The sequence below is a fragment of the Oncorhynchus tshawytscha genome, linkage group LG03 (assembly GCF_018296145.1).
Source record: "Oncorhynchus tshawytscha isolate Ot180627B linkage group LG03, Otsh_v2.0, whole genome shotgun sequence".
NCBI lineage: Eukaryota > Metazoa > Chordata > Actinopteri > Salmoniformes > Salmonidae > Oncorhynchus > Oncorhynchus tshawytscha.
In genome coordinates, this window is record NC_056431.1 from 60278382 (window position 1) to 60290886 (window position 12505).

At 42.8% G+C, this 12505-nt stretch overlaps 2 protein-coding genes across 5 annotated transcripts; one reads left to right on the plus strand and one right to left on the minus strand.

Annotated features, from left to right (window-relative positions):
• Positions 1-859: 859 nt before the first annotated feature.
• Positions 860-2597, plus strand: tmem37 (transmembrane protein 37). The gene is made up of 2 exons (XM_024387985.1): positions 860-880; positions 1709-2597. Exons 1-2 carry the CDS (start codon positions 860-862, stop codon positions 2057-2059), a joined length of 372 nt encoding a protein of 123 aa, XP_024243753.1. The 3' UTR covers positions 2060-2597.
• A 1999-nt stretch (positions 2598-4596) lies between these two features.
• On the minus strand, positions 4597-11725 carry LOC112240316 (secretin receptor). 4 transcript variants are annotated; one of them, XM_042319765.1, is made up of 14 exons: positions 11339-11725; positions 11133-11224; positions 10724-10832; positions 9291-9386; positions 8553-8656; positions 7148-7257; positions 6778-6910; positions 6305-6458; positions 6058-6118; positions 5892-5961; positions 5712-5803; positions 5477-5603; positions 5088-5129; positions 4597-4985 (listed from the first exon to the last, which is right to left on the minus strand). In XM_042319765.1, exons 2-14 carry the CDS (start codon positions 11196-11198, stop codon positions 4821-4823), a joined length of 1329 nt encoding a protein of 442 aa, XP_042175699.1. In that variant the 5' UTR covers positions 11199-11224; positions 11339-11725; the 3' UTR covers positions 4597-4820. The 4 variants fall into 4 exon arrangements, with proteins under 4 accessions (XP_042175699.1, XP_024264401.1, XP_024264396.1 ...); XM_024408633.2 differs by having other exon boundaries at positions 10724-10838; XM_024408628.2 differs by having other exon boundaries at positions 10724-10838; positions 11133-11725.
• Positions 11726-12505: the final 780 nt, after the last annotated feature.

Here is a 12505-nt window from a genome sequence, read left to right on the forward strand (position 1 = left end):
TGAGCACATCTGGGACATCATGTCTCGCTCCATCCACCAGTCTGTTGCACCACAGACTGTCCAGGAGTTGGTGGATGCTTTAGTCCAGGTCTGGGAGGAGATCCCTCAGGAGACCATCCGCCACCTCATCAGGAGCATGCCCAGGCGTTGTAGGGAGGTCATACAGGCACGTGGAGGCCACACACACTACTGAGCCTCATTTTGACTTGTTTTAAGGACATTATATCAAAGTTGGATCAGCCTGTAGTGTGGTTTTCCACTTTAATTTTGAGTGTGACTCCAAATCCAGACCTCCATGGGTTGATACATTTGATTTCCATTGATAATTTTTGTGTGATTTTGTTGTCAGCACATTCAACTATGTAAAGAAAAAAGTATTTAATAAGAATATTTCATTCATTCAGATCTAGGATGTGTTATTTTAGTGTTCCCTTTATTTTTTTGAGCAGTGTATTAGTAATAGTGTGGGATTAGTAATCTCAACAATGGGTAGGCCTACATGTATATATTAGTAATAGTGTGGGATTGGGAATCTCAACAATGGCCACACTTGCAGCGTTTAAATCTCTGTGCTGTCATGGAAGAAACATTCTTCCTTCCTGTCTGCTTCTCTTGGAGATAGCGGAGTATCCCGTAACCAGACTTCTAATAACTACGGGGGGAGTCAATCAATTCTGTCTGAATAGCTAGAGGGAGGGGACAGTTGAGATTATTCTTAAAGGAGACTTGCATTGTTTTACGAATGATGGTTGTTAATCATACACAGGTATAAACTCTGAACACTGAACCTTTGATATTTGAAGTGAACACATATTTTCCGCTGCCAGTTTTGCCTCTAGGTCAAGTGGAGTACAACACCATGACCGCTATTCAGATAAAGGTAAATAGTCATGTTTTTTTATTATAATGACTGTTGTTAGATTTGCTTGTAAATCATATAGTATACATGCTTCTAAATAAGTAGGATACATCTGTTTTTGCCAGATTGTCAATGGTATCATGTCCATGATGTTTATTTCTTCATTGATATTCAGTGTTCTGTCATTACCGATGTGGTTGCTTGTGTTAGTACACAAACAACAGACTCATTGAAACAACAGACTCAGAGGCTTTCTCTCATACATTAATTTTATGATCCCCTCATTCCAACTCTCACATAGCCCACATAATCCTCTCAGGACCTCCCTGCTTTGTTTTGATGTTCCCAAACCTTTACTCTTTGTGTGATGTGTGACAGACTTATTTGAGTATTTTATTTTATAGTATTTTATTTGACTTATTTTACCTTCAATTAAGAAAAACTCAGTAGACAAATATGTCAATGAAATATAGGCAAATAGGCTATCAAGGAGCTGACGCAAGTCACACTAATCCAATAGCCTGTTATTTGTTCCCTTTTATGCTTACAGTCTTAATTCACATGAATGAATGCACCCATTGTATTCTACACAGCTGGATCTGCTACTCAAGCCCAAGTTTCTCCTTAATCTACTGATTCAAACTCTGCTGGAGAGCAGCTTTACCAAGGTTACTGGGTTCGGGACTCCAGATAGATTTACTTACAGTGGAGTTTAAGGCATGTCCCTGTGGTCGCATATTGCCCTGTGTCTTTGTCTCTGTCCAAGTCACACAGGTCGGTACTGTACTCTGTACCTGCATAGTTCTAAACCCCAAATTCACTCAATCCCCTTTCTGTAGGTCTCAGTAGGAGCACCACGACAAAGGTGTATCTGGGGTGGCGGTGGGCCTGGTCCTGTGTCGCTCTATGGTCTCCCTGGCAGTGGTGGGAGCCATCTTTGGCCTGGAGTTGCTGGTCATATCGCAAGTGATTGAGGACCGGGACTCGGGCCGGCGGTGTGGCCTGGGGTCAGCTCTGGTGCTTGTGGCGGCGGCGCTGTCGGCAGGGGGAGTGGTGATGTTGGTGTCTCTGCTCCGGCAGCAGGCCTCTCCTTTGGGCTTCACCCTTACCTTCTGGTGCCAGTTTACCGCAGTCTTCCTGCTCTTCCTCAACGGCATGGCAGCGCCACATCCATCACATGGCCCTGCAGGCACCACCTAGAGGCCACCTGGGGAAATGCTAGAGGTGAAAGAGCACAAGGAGTCCAGCAGTGTCCAGTTACAGCAGTACGGCAGAAGGCATTTTCATGTCCCGAACACGCAGACGTCACAGGAACAGTGATTTCCTGTTGGGATTAGGTTTAGGGTTACGCCCAGGGTTGAGGACTGTGGAGTATAGTGGACATCAGGACATCTCTTCATCCATGGGTGTTACAGTGCCTGAGATGTAACAGGGTCTTTTGGAATGGATCGGCTGTGTGTATGATTCCTTGTGGCATGTGCAGCTTGTTAATAGCACATACTGGGAACAGTAAACAACGACTGCTGCCTGTCTATATGCAGTCAAATCATCTTCATTGTTTTGTGGAAATACAGCTCTGGATTGTGTAGAATATATATATTTTTTTACAACATATGTTATTCTTAGTTACACTGAGCGTAGTAACTAATGTTTAACTTCCTTTTAACCCCTTGGCCTCATAGCTACATAATGTACAGTGGGGCAAAAAAGTATTTAGTCAGCCACCAATTGTGCAAGTTCTCCCACTTAAAAAGAAGAGAGAAGCCTGTAATTTTCCTCATAGGTACACTTCAACTATGACAGACAAAATGAGAGAAAAAAAATCCAGAAAATCACATTGTAGGATTTTTAATGAATTTTTTTGCAAATGATGGTGGAAAATAAGTATTTGGTCAATAACAAAAGTTTATCTCAATACTTTGTTATATACCCTTTGTTGGCAATGACAGAGATCAAACGTTTTCTGTAAGTCTTCACAAGGTTTTCACACACTGTTTCTGGTATTTTGGCCCATTCCTCCATGCAGATCTCCTCTAGAGCAGTGATGTTTTTGGGCTGTTGCTGGGCAACATGGACTTTCAACTCCCTCCAAAGATTTTCTATGGGGTTGAGATCTGGAGACTGGCTAGGCCACTCCAGGACCTTGAAATGCTTCTTACGAAGCCATTCCTTCGTTGCCCGGGCGGTGTGTTTGGGATCATTGTCATGCTGAAAGACGCAGCCACGTTTCATCTTCAATGCCCTTGCTTCACTCAAAATCTCACGATACATGGCCCCATTCATTCTTTCCTTTACACGGATCAGTCGTCCTGGTCCCTTTGCAGAAAAACAGCCCCAAAGCATGATGTTTCCACCCCCATGCTTCACAGTAGGTATGGTGTTCTTTGGATGCAACTCAGCATTCTTTGTCCTCCAAACACGACGAGTTGAGTTTTTACCAAAAAGTTATATTTTGGTTTCATCTGACCATATGACATTCTCCCAATCTTCTTCTGGATCCTCCAAATGCTCTCTAGCAAACTTCAGACGGGCCTGGACATGTACTGGCTTAAGCAGGGGCACACGTCTGGCACTGCAGGATTTGAGTCCCTGGCGGCGTAGTGTGTTACTGATGGTAGGCTTTGTTACTTTGGTCCCAGCTCTCTGCAGGTCATTCACTAGGTCCCCCCGTGTGGTTCTGGGATTTTTGCTCACCGTTCTTGTGATCATTTTGACCCCACGGGGTGAGATCTTGCGTGGAGCCCCAGATCGAGGGAGATTATCAGTGGTCTTCCATTTCCTAATAATTGCTCCCACAGTTGATTTCTTCAAACCAAGCTGCTTACCTATTGCAGATTCAGTCTTCCCAGCCTGGTGCAGGTCTACAATTTTGTTTCTGGTGTCCTTTGACAGCTCTTTGGTCTTGGCCATAGTGGAGTTTGGAGTGTGACTGTTTGAGGTTGTGGACAGGTGTCTTTTATACTGATAACAAGTTCAAACAGGTGCCATTAATACAGGTAACGAGTGGAGGACAGAGGAGCTTCTTAAAGAAGAAGTTACAGGTCTGTGAGAGCCAGAAATCTTGCTTGTTTGTAGGTGACCAAATACTTATTTTCCACCATAATTTGCAAATAAATTCATTAAAAATCCTACAATGTGATTTTCTGGATTTTTTCTTCTCATTTTGTCTGTCATAGTTGAAGTGTACCTATGATGAAAATTACAGGCCTCTCTCATCTTTTTAAGTGGGAGAACTTGCACAATTGGTGGCTGACTAAATACTTTTTTGCCCCACGGTATGCCAGTGGTAACAGATTAAACAGCCCAGTAAGAGATAGGAAGGATAATGACTTTTAAAATACATTTATGACATTTATTGTGAGAGTTGATCTTCTCATTGCCATCAAGTCGTACCATCATTGATCCTGTGTGAAGCACATGTAATATAACTAACATAGCATGGTTAAATTGATTCTAGGAACTGTCACCAACACATTCACACAAATTCCTTTAAACTTTACAACAGCTCTTGTTTTCATGGTTAAACATACACATATCATATGTAACACTTGGAATATACATGTTAGAAAGCCAATAAATAAAATTAAGCATGTCCACATGGTCCTTTAGAATACCTGGTCGTGTTGACAATTGTACAATAGGTAGGTGCATTCCTGATAGTCATGCAGTGTGTGTGCCATGTGTGCCTGCAGGTGAGGATGAGGAAAGGTCAGAATAGCAAACCCATGCACAGAAAGGTTTCAGCGTTTTGACCCCACAACCAAAGGTCCAGTCCTGTCACTAAATGCCATGCCGGTCAAAGATCATATACACTCAACAGAAAAAAAAAAAAAAGGAGGCCTCATCTTTCAAGAGTCAAACAGGAATGTCAGAATGTCACAGATAGACTGTGGAACACACATGGCACCTATCCATTGACAAAGCCTCGTAGGTACAGTATAGTGAGGAGTGACTGGATGTACTACACCAGACTAGAATGGCGTGTGGAGGGTCCCCGGGTCAGGAAGGAGACCTGGGTATGGGCCCCTACACTCTGACTCATGGAGCCATGTTGGCACCTGGCCTCCCCAGGTAGATGCTGCTTCAGCCTCCATCGCCTCCACCTCCTCCGAACCTCATACTGAACCTGGGGATAGGGTGTCAAAGGTCAACAGTCAGGGTCAGCCAATCCCCTCTCTCTGTCCTCAATAATCTACTACTGGACACTGAGCTGTGGTTGTCAACTTACCTCTCCATTCAGAAAACAGTATAGAACTGCTACTACAAACCCCTAGAATAGGACAGAGCACAGACAAAGGGTTAGGTAAACTAAACTAAATTGGCGGAAAATAGCATAGCGGTTAAAGTGTTGAGCCAGTAACCGAAAGGTCGCTGGTTCGCACACCCTAGCTGACAAGGTGAAAAATGTTGATGTAACCCTAATCTTCTCCAGGGGTGCCATACTACTATGACTGACCCTATCAAACAACACATTTCACTGCACCTATCCGGTGTGTGACAATAAAACATGTTTTTTTACTCACTGTATACCAAAGAGTAGATACACTGAAAGTTTGTAGCAGGTATGTACTGTATGTACAGTACACCCACAGAGGTGGGATAAAGGTACTACAGTACCTGAGTGGAAGCAAAAGCCAGCTCGATAAAGTTCCATATTTCACTGACTTTATGTGGGAGGAATGCAAAGAGGACGTAGTGCAAACCAAAGAGAGATACCAGAAGAACGGTGGACTTAGCAAGTCTCCTGAAAATAAAAATGTACAAGTACATAAGATATCATCAACATGACAAAAGTGTTTTGTTCTGTAGGTATTAAATAGCTTTTGGTCAAAAATATTAATATGTAACTCACCTATACTGGTTCAACTCATTTCTATGCATTTCCTGTGTCCTCAACTTGGCCACCAGGATTCTTATGATACTCAGAAAAAACAGCAAGTTAACCTGCGTAAGAGACAGATTTTGAGTGAGGTGCTGACTCACAGAAAATCACAAATTAGTTTATGGGGTCAAAGGTTATGGCAGAACTCACAACGATGAAGAGGAGAACAGGAACTCTGAGAATCCACCAGATCCCCTCGTGTCCCCTCCTCTCCCAGCACCTTTAAAACCAGGGGGAGAGAGAATACACACACAATCTATATGTGAGGAGCATGTAAGCATTATCACATAGATACTTGAATACAGACATAACCTACCCTTCATTCTCCTGGGTATATTTTGCCAAACTCCAGGCTACTATAATGACCATTGGGGAACCTGTAGAGGCAAACAGTCAGACAATGGAATAGGAAAAGACAGAAAATAGATGATGTTAGAGCTCCCCAGACAGTCCAATTGAGTGGACAGAAGTACATAGCCAAAATCAATGGTGTAATCTTTTACTTTAGCAAATTTGTCCTTCAGTCTTGCTAATTTAAGTTTGCTAAAGATAAACAGGCTTACCCCAGCCCAGGACGATGTACCACCTGAGGTGCCTCTTCTGGGAGAAGAAAGAGACACTGACCAGGCTGTACAGGTAGTGTCCCTCGGCCAGCAGCCAGCTGTAGTTGGCCATGATGCAGTAGTTGGAGAACGATGTTGCAATCTTACAGCTGACCTGTGGAGGGCGACAGAGGACCGAGACAGGCAGGAGGATAAGTCAACTCAACCGGAAGGGAAGGACGTGAGCCTTGTCTTCTTCTTCTAAGGGGTTTCTATATATAGATGAATGTTATATGATTAATGCATGTATGTAATAAAATTGAGATTGCAAGCTTGATTTGAATTTTTTGTATTGATTGACTGGCTGATTGAACATAATTATGGTCTGATTGTCTGGTTTAGTAATTGGGTGATTGACTGGCTGGCAGTCAGTGATTAGGAGTCACTGGGTAATAAATGTTATGAAGGGATTAATAGTGATTGGTAGTAGGCACCGGATAGGAGTCACAGTGGAAGTGGTCATCAGAGGAGAAGAGCACAGCATCTCTGATGAAGATGAAGGTGGCTCGGAGGATGAAGGAGAGGAACAGTTGGATGTGGACGTAGTTACGGGTGCAGTGGAGCCTCCTTGGTGGAAGACCAAGGACACAGAGAGATAGAATAAAATACATATATTCATCATTTCATCCATTGACCCTTGTACATGCAGTGGAGTGAAGACAGGAGATTAAGATAAACAGTTGACAAAGACAAGCATTTTAGACAAATGGAGAAGTGGTAAAAGTAATTCCTAATGGGATGATCAGAACAATTTATGATCTACTACAAGTATAAATCACTTGGACGGCCCCCAACTATACCCACCTGAACAGACAGAGTGTGGCAGTGGCGATGGTAAGAGACGCAGTAGAGATAGCATAGCCCACCGAGTACATGACTTGCACATAGAGGAAGTAGCCATGGGACCTGGGTGCCTGGGGATGCAGAAACAACACTGTTCATCCAAAAGGGCATATTATAAGCACTCTGAGTTTATGAATGTATGAGTTGGGACTTTTTCATTCAGAGAGAAAGATTGAAATAGAGAAAGAGAGTCACAGAGAGAGAGAAAGAAAGGGAAAGGGGGATACCTAGACAGAGTGAGAGAGAGAGAGAGAGAGAGAGAGAGAGAGAGAGAGAGAGAGAGAGAGAGAGAGAAAGAAAGAAAGATGTGTAAGGGTGGACGGAGTGTCCTGGCCTAACAGAAAAAGAGAGAGCAGAGAGCGGGGGTTTGGACCATGTCGTTACTATCTGTCTCTTAAATCACTGTAGTTAAGCACTGCTGTCCTCCCAGCAGGAAGACCACTCGGAACAGACTGGGAAGAGGAGTTTTGAGCAGAACCAGAACATTTCACACTGTGATTTACTCTTTTATTCCACCTGCAACCAGTCCAAATACAACACTGGGTCATAATCTGTTCCTAAATGACATCAAATAATAATGATAGGTTTACTTTACCCCAGGACACTGAAATGTTATAAATCAAATCAAATCATAGGTTTTATTGTGCACCCATATCCACTGACTCTCGCCCAAAAAGATATGCACCACTGTAGAAGAACTGAGTGCCAGCCTATCAAAATGCCAGGGGAGGAAAAACACGATTTGAGGTCATTAAAGAGTATTGGGACTTAGCACACCTGTGGATTCACATCATTCCCGAGGAGCATATCCCACAGAATTCCGCTTATATCACACTATACCACAATAAACATAAAGTTCAAATGCAGAGACTCCGAGATCATTGAGCGCTTTTAAAGTGACAGGTTGGCGCGAAATCCATAGCCCATCTCCTATGTGCTGTATCAGCATAAAATAATGGCCTTCTAGCAGTCATTAGGACAAAGATTCAGCAGGAAGCAGGCAGGTAGAGGTGCAAATGAGTGTTAGATTTATTTACACAGCGCTGGTATTTCAAAGATGATGGTGAAATGTACAAATAGGATAGGCTATACAGAATTCTGACTTCAAAATGGCAGCATTCTAAAGAAAAAGCCTCTCAACAGGCAAAACCTGTCTTAACCAATAAAGCACAGGTGGGGTCTACCAGGCTCAGGTACAGCCTCCCCTTGAGTTACCCAACATTTAACTAACTAGAACATGCCCAACCTGTCACTCAATAATTTGAACTGCTATTTTTTATATAGAGACATAAAACTAAAACTGAACTGAGAGGCTAAGCTGCCTTTAGCCGCCTCGTGGAACCAGGTACGAATCACATCATCCTACCTCAAAAGGGAAGGTGAGGGTCTCAAAGGCATACTCGCAGGCTATCTCATGTGGAGGAAACGGCTCAGTCCAGCCGTGCTCTGTGCAGTTCCTGTATACTCTGCCTGTGAGAGGAGAGAACACTGGTTTGCTAAAGAATAGATCTAAATAACGTTATTTTACAATCTTGACCATTACCCATCATTGTAACCGCTTTTTCCAGCTGGGATACTGTTTATCCTGTAATAATGCCTAAAGTACACAGGCATTACTTAATACCTGACATACAAAAACCATTTACAATCATCAACCTTGTACATGGATGTGTCTGATGATGTTCTAATGTGTAACTGTTAAGGTGTCTGTCACGCCCTGACCTTAGAGAGACTTTTTATTTCTCTATTTGGTTAGGTCAGGGTGTGATTTGGGTGGGCACTCTAGTTTGTCTGTTTCTTTGTTGGCCGGGTAGGGTTCCCAATCAGAGGCAACTGTCTATCGTTGTCTCTGATTGGGAATCATACTTAGGCAGCCTTTTTATCACCTGTGTTTGTGGGTAATTATTTATTTTCTGTGAGTGTTTGTGTGCACCATGGTTGCGTCACGTTCGGTTTCTGTTTACCTGTTTTTTGTGAAGGTTTCACTTCGATTAAAGATGTGGAATTACATGCACGCTGCGCCTTGGCTCATTTATGACAGGGAGTTTGAAGACAGTGAACGTGACAGTGTCCTTGGAATGCTTAGTCATGTATGTGGGCATACCTGTGGTGCGGAGGAATCTGGGACATGGCTGTGACACAGTCTCTCCCACATCAGCATGAGGCCAGCAGTTCAGGTGGTCCCACAAACCTCTGCACTCTACAGGAGACATAATGGGTGTCATCCACAGGTATTCTAAAGGTTCTCTTCATTCATTCCACAAGAGAGGCTGAACAATTCCATTGCTCTCACAGTATACCACAAATCCTGACACATTTGGCTGCCAACACAATATGTGTCTTGTTACTGTTATAGGAAGTCCCTTTCTAAAATCACCATCCTTGGCTTGTCTGGCAGCCCTTAGGCCCAGGTATCATATGTGCTGTGGAACAGTGGAAGAGATAGAGCACCTGTCCTTTTCTATCTGTCTCTCTCGGGACGGCAGGTAGCCTGGCGGGTGGGAGTGTTGGAACAGTAAACCGAAAGGTTGCTGGATCGAATCTCCGAGCTGACAAGGTCGTTCTGCCCTGAGCAAGGAAGTTAACCCACTATTCCCCGGATGCCGGCTGTCGATTAAGGCAGCCCTCTGCACCTCTCTGACTCAAATGGGTTGGATTAAACGCAGAAGACACATTTCAATTGAATGCATTCAGTTGTACAACTGACTAGGTATCGCTCTCTTAGTCTGTCTGTCCAATGTTTTATCCAATTGTTTTCTTCCTAAAGCCAATCTGAGGGCAAATCATACTCTTTCACCAAATGGAATATCAGAAATGTCAATTGTGTGATAGTGCTAACCACTTCAATCAACCACTTGCATTGTATTTCTCACAGCCTTCTCTCCTTCTCACCAGCAGGAAACCATGGTAACATGAGGTTTTCAGCATCCTAAATCCAATAAGCCAATGTATTATGCTACTAGCCTTAAAATAAAGGGCAAAATAACATTGCTTCGCCTCCCATATTAATGACCCCGGGGCTCCCAGCACAGATGTGTGTTTATCAGGGTGTAACAGTATAACTTTATACCGTCCCCTCGCCCATACCCGGGCGCGAACTAGGGACCCTCTGCACACATCAACAACAGTCACCCACGAAGCATCGTTACTCATCGCTCCACAAAAGGGGAACCACTACTTCAAAGTCTCAGTGCAAGTGACGTCACCGATTGAAACACTATTTAGCGTGCACCACCGCTAACTAGCTAGCCTTTCACATCTGTTACAAGGGCACTAAGACCACCATATAGCAGAGGAGAGAAGTGTTTGGCTGATCTGGTCACCAGAGTGGACTCACTGCTGCCTCCAAAACTCTCCATCACTCTCCATCACTGCTCCCTCTTCATTGGATGTGATTTGTGGTGTACGGATGTGGTGTTATCTAAGCTGTTATCCTGGCCCCTCCTTGAACTTTTCTTCCTCTGTGTAGATTACATTAATGGCAATGGCCCATAGCATGACTGATTACATTAATGGCCCATAGCATGACTGACTTGCCTGGTTGTTGAGAGTCAGCCTGGCTGATGTTGATCTTGAACAGATCCTTGAAGCAGCTCTCCTCATCTTGGAGTAAGATGTAGTCCGGGTCACATTCTGGAGGACTGGCCTTCACCTTCAAACATGATTTTAAACTGCATCGCATTCTGTGTTGTAGTATATTTCTTTAGATTTAGAAAGGGTATAGCCATATGCCTTTATCAAAATGTGCTGCATGCCATTCTCTCGCCCTAAACTAAACTTTAAAAAATACAATTAATAATATTTTGCAATTTCAGAGGAATTTATGTTGAGACAGCGACAATTATAGTTTAGGCTACTATCATTTTCCATTTCATGATCATGATATATACACGCATCCATTATCAAATAATTAGGAGGAATTGGAGCACATTTGAATATCACTCACATTGGAAGAGAAGTCGAGAAGAGCTGTTATAAGCACAATCCTACGCAATTGTCTGTTTATCCTCATTGCAGCTATGGTATTGCCAAGACAAACTGAGAAATAAAATAAACAAATATATTTATACGGTATCCGCTGGGAGAGACAATTCAGGTGCGCAATGTTAACCTGGACAAAAAAATATCAATAGAAAATTCCAGGAATATTACTTGACCGAAGCAGAGAGTTATTCGGTGCCTAAATCCTGAAAACAGGTGACAGTGTCTTGTCCTGGTTATCTCAACCCTGATTTACACAAAACTGTAAACTTCAGATGCAGCGTAAAATAGATATTCCCTTTTCTGTAGACCCCGCCTACTGCTCAATGCGCGCCGCTGTCACTGTCTGGTCACATCCATTTAGGATACAGATTTTATCATACCTGGAAATTGCTTAGTTCTAAATATTTGAATTTCCAAATTGTATAATTCGTTTTATTCTACCAGAGTTGTAGTTTATATACATTCTAAAGAACTGTTTCTGTCTCTAGCATATTAATTTCATCTCATGTGAACATTCAAATAAATCCTGAAAGTAAACTCTCAGTTGACTCTCGCCTGTCCACCGCACTCGAACTCGCTCAAACACACCTTATAGTACCCATACGACACCTCTGAGTGATGTTTACAAAACACAACAGTGAAGTGTACGGGTAGTAAAAGTGTTACCTGGTATCACATCTCTGCAGTGTTTGCTGTTTTACATGTATGATAAGCAGCACAAGGCTTGCCAGGGGGATAAACAAGCAGGTCAGTGTTATCTAGACTCACTGGGTCAATTAAGATCAAATCGATTTTTTTCTGGACGAATACTGGGGATGGACAGAAGGAACATGGTGCTGGGTGTTTGGTAAAGCTGTGGACCGGTATAAATCAGATCCTTTCAGGGTCTGCCTCCACTCTTAAAGACAGGTTTAGGGTTATATCTCTGGAGACAATTAACTGAAGGGCTTTGGTTTGATTTACAGATGTATGATCTTAATTTGAGCCAGTCTGCTTCAGCAAGAAAATAATCCTGCAGCAACAGGAAGTAAATTATTGTGTGGATTATGATTAATGGACATTTTTGTAGCAGTTGATACAGTTTTTGATAGGGCAAATCAAGTCTGACATTTGAAAGTGGAAATTAGAAGCCTTTTAAAAACTCAGATACACTACAAGTTTATATTTCCTGTTATGCAAGAACATTCCCAGCAGCAAGAGTGATTAAACTAAGATTCTACATCTGTAAAAGCTGTTTGGTATGTGTGAGGTGCTGAACCTTGGATCAAAAGATCAGAATTACTGAAACTTTGTGTGGTTTAGATTTAGAGGAAGAAGAAACATGGGAATATGTGT

What these genes read in the sequence shown, in the direction of transcription:
- LOC112240316 (XM_024408633.2), bottom strand. Translation starts at nt 11,198, where the DNA reads ATGAGGATAAACAGACAATTGCGTAGGATTGTGCTTATAACAGCTCTT. An exon ending in GCCACACTCTGTCTGTTCAG is followed by an intron (nt 6,911 to 7,147) that starts GTGGGTATAGTT and finishes TCTTCCACCAAG; the next exon opens with GAGGCTCCACTGCACCCGTA. An exon ending in TGGCTTTTGCTTCCACTCAG is followed by an intron (nt 5,130 to 5,476) that starts GTACTGTAGTAC and finishes GTCCTATTCTAG; the next exon opens with GGGTTTGTAGTAGCAGTTCT.
- tmem37 (XM_024387985.1), top strand. Translation starts at nt 860, where the DNA reads ATGACCGCTATTCAGATAAAG. An exon ending in TGACCGCTATTCAGATAAAG is followed by an intron (nt 881 to 1,708) that starts GTAAATAGTCAT and finishes AGGTCTCAGTAG; the next exon opens with GAGCACCACGACAAAGGTGT.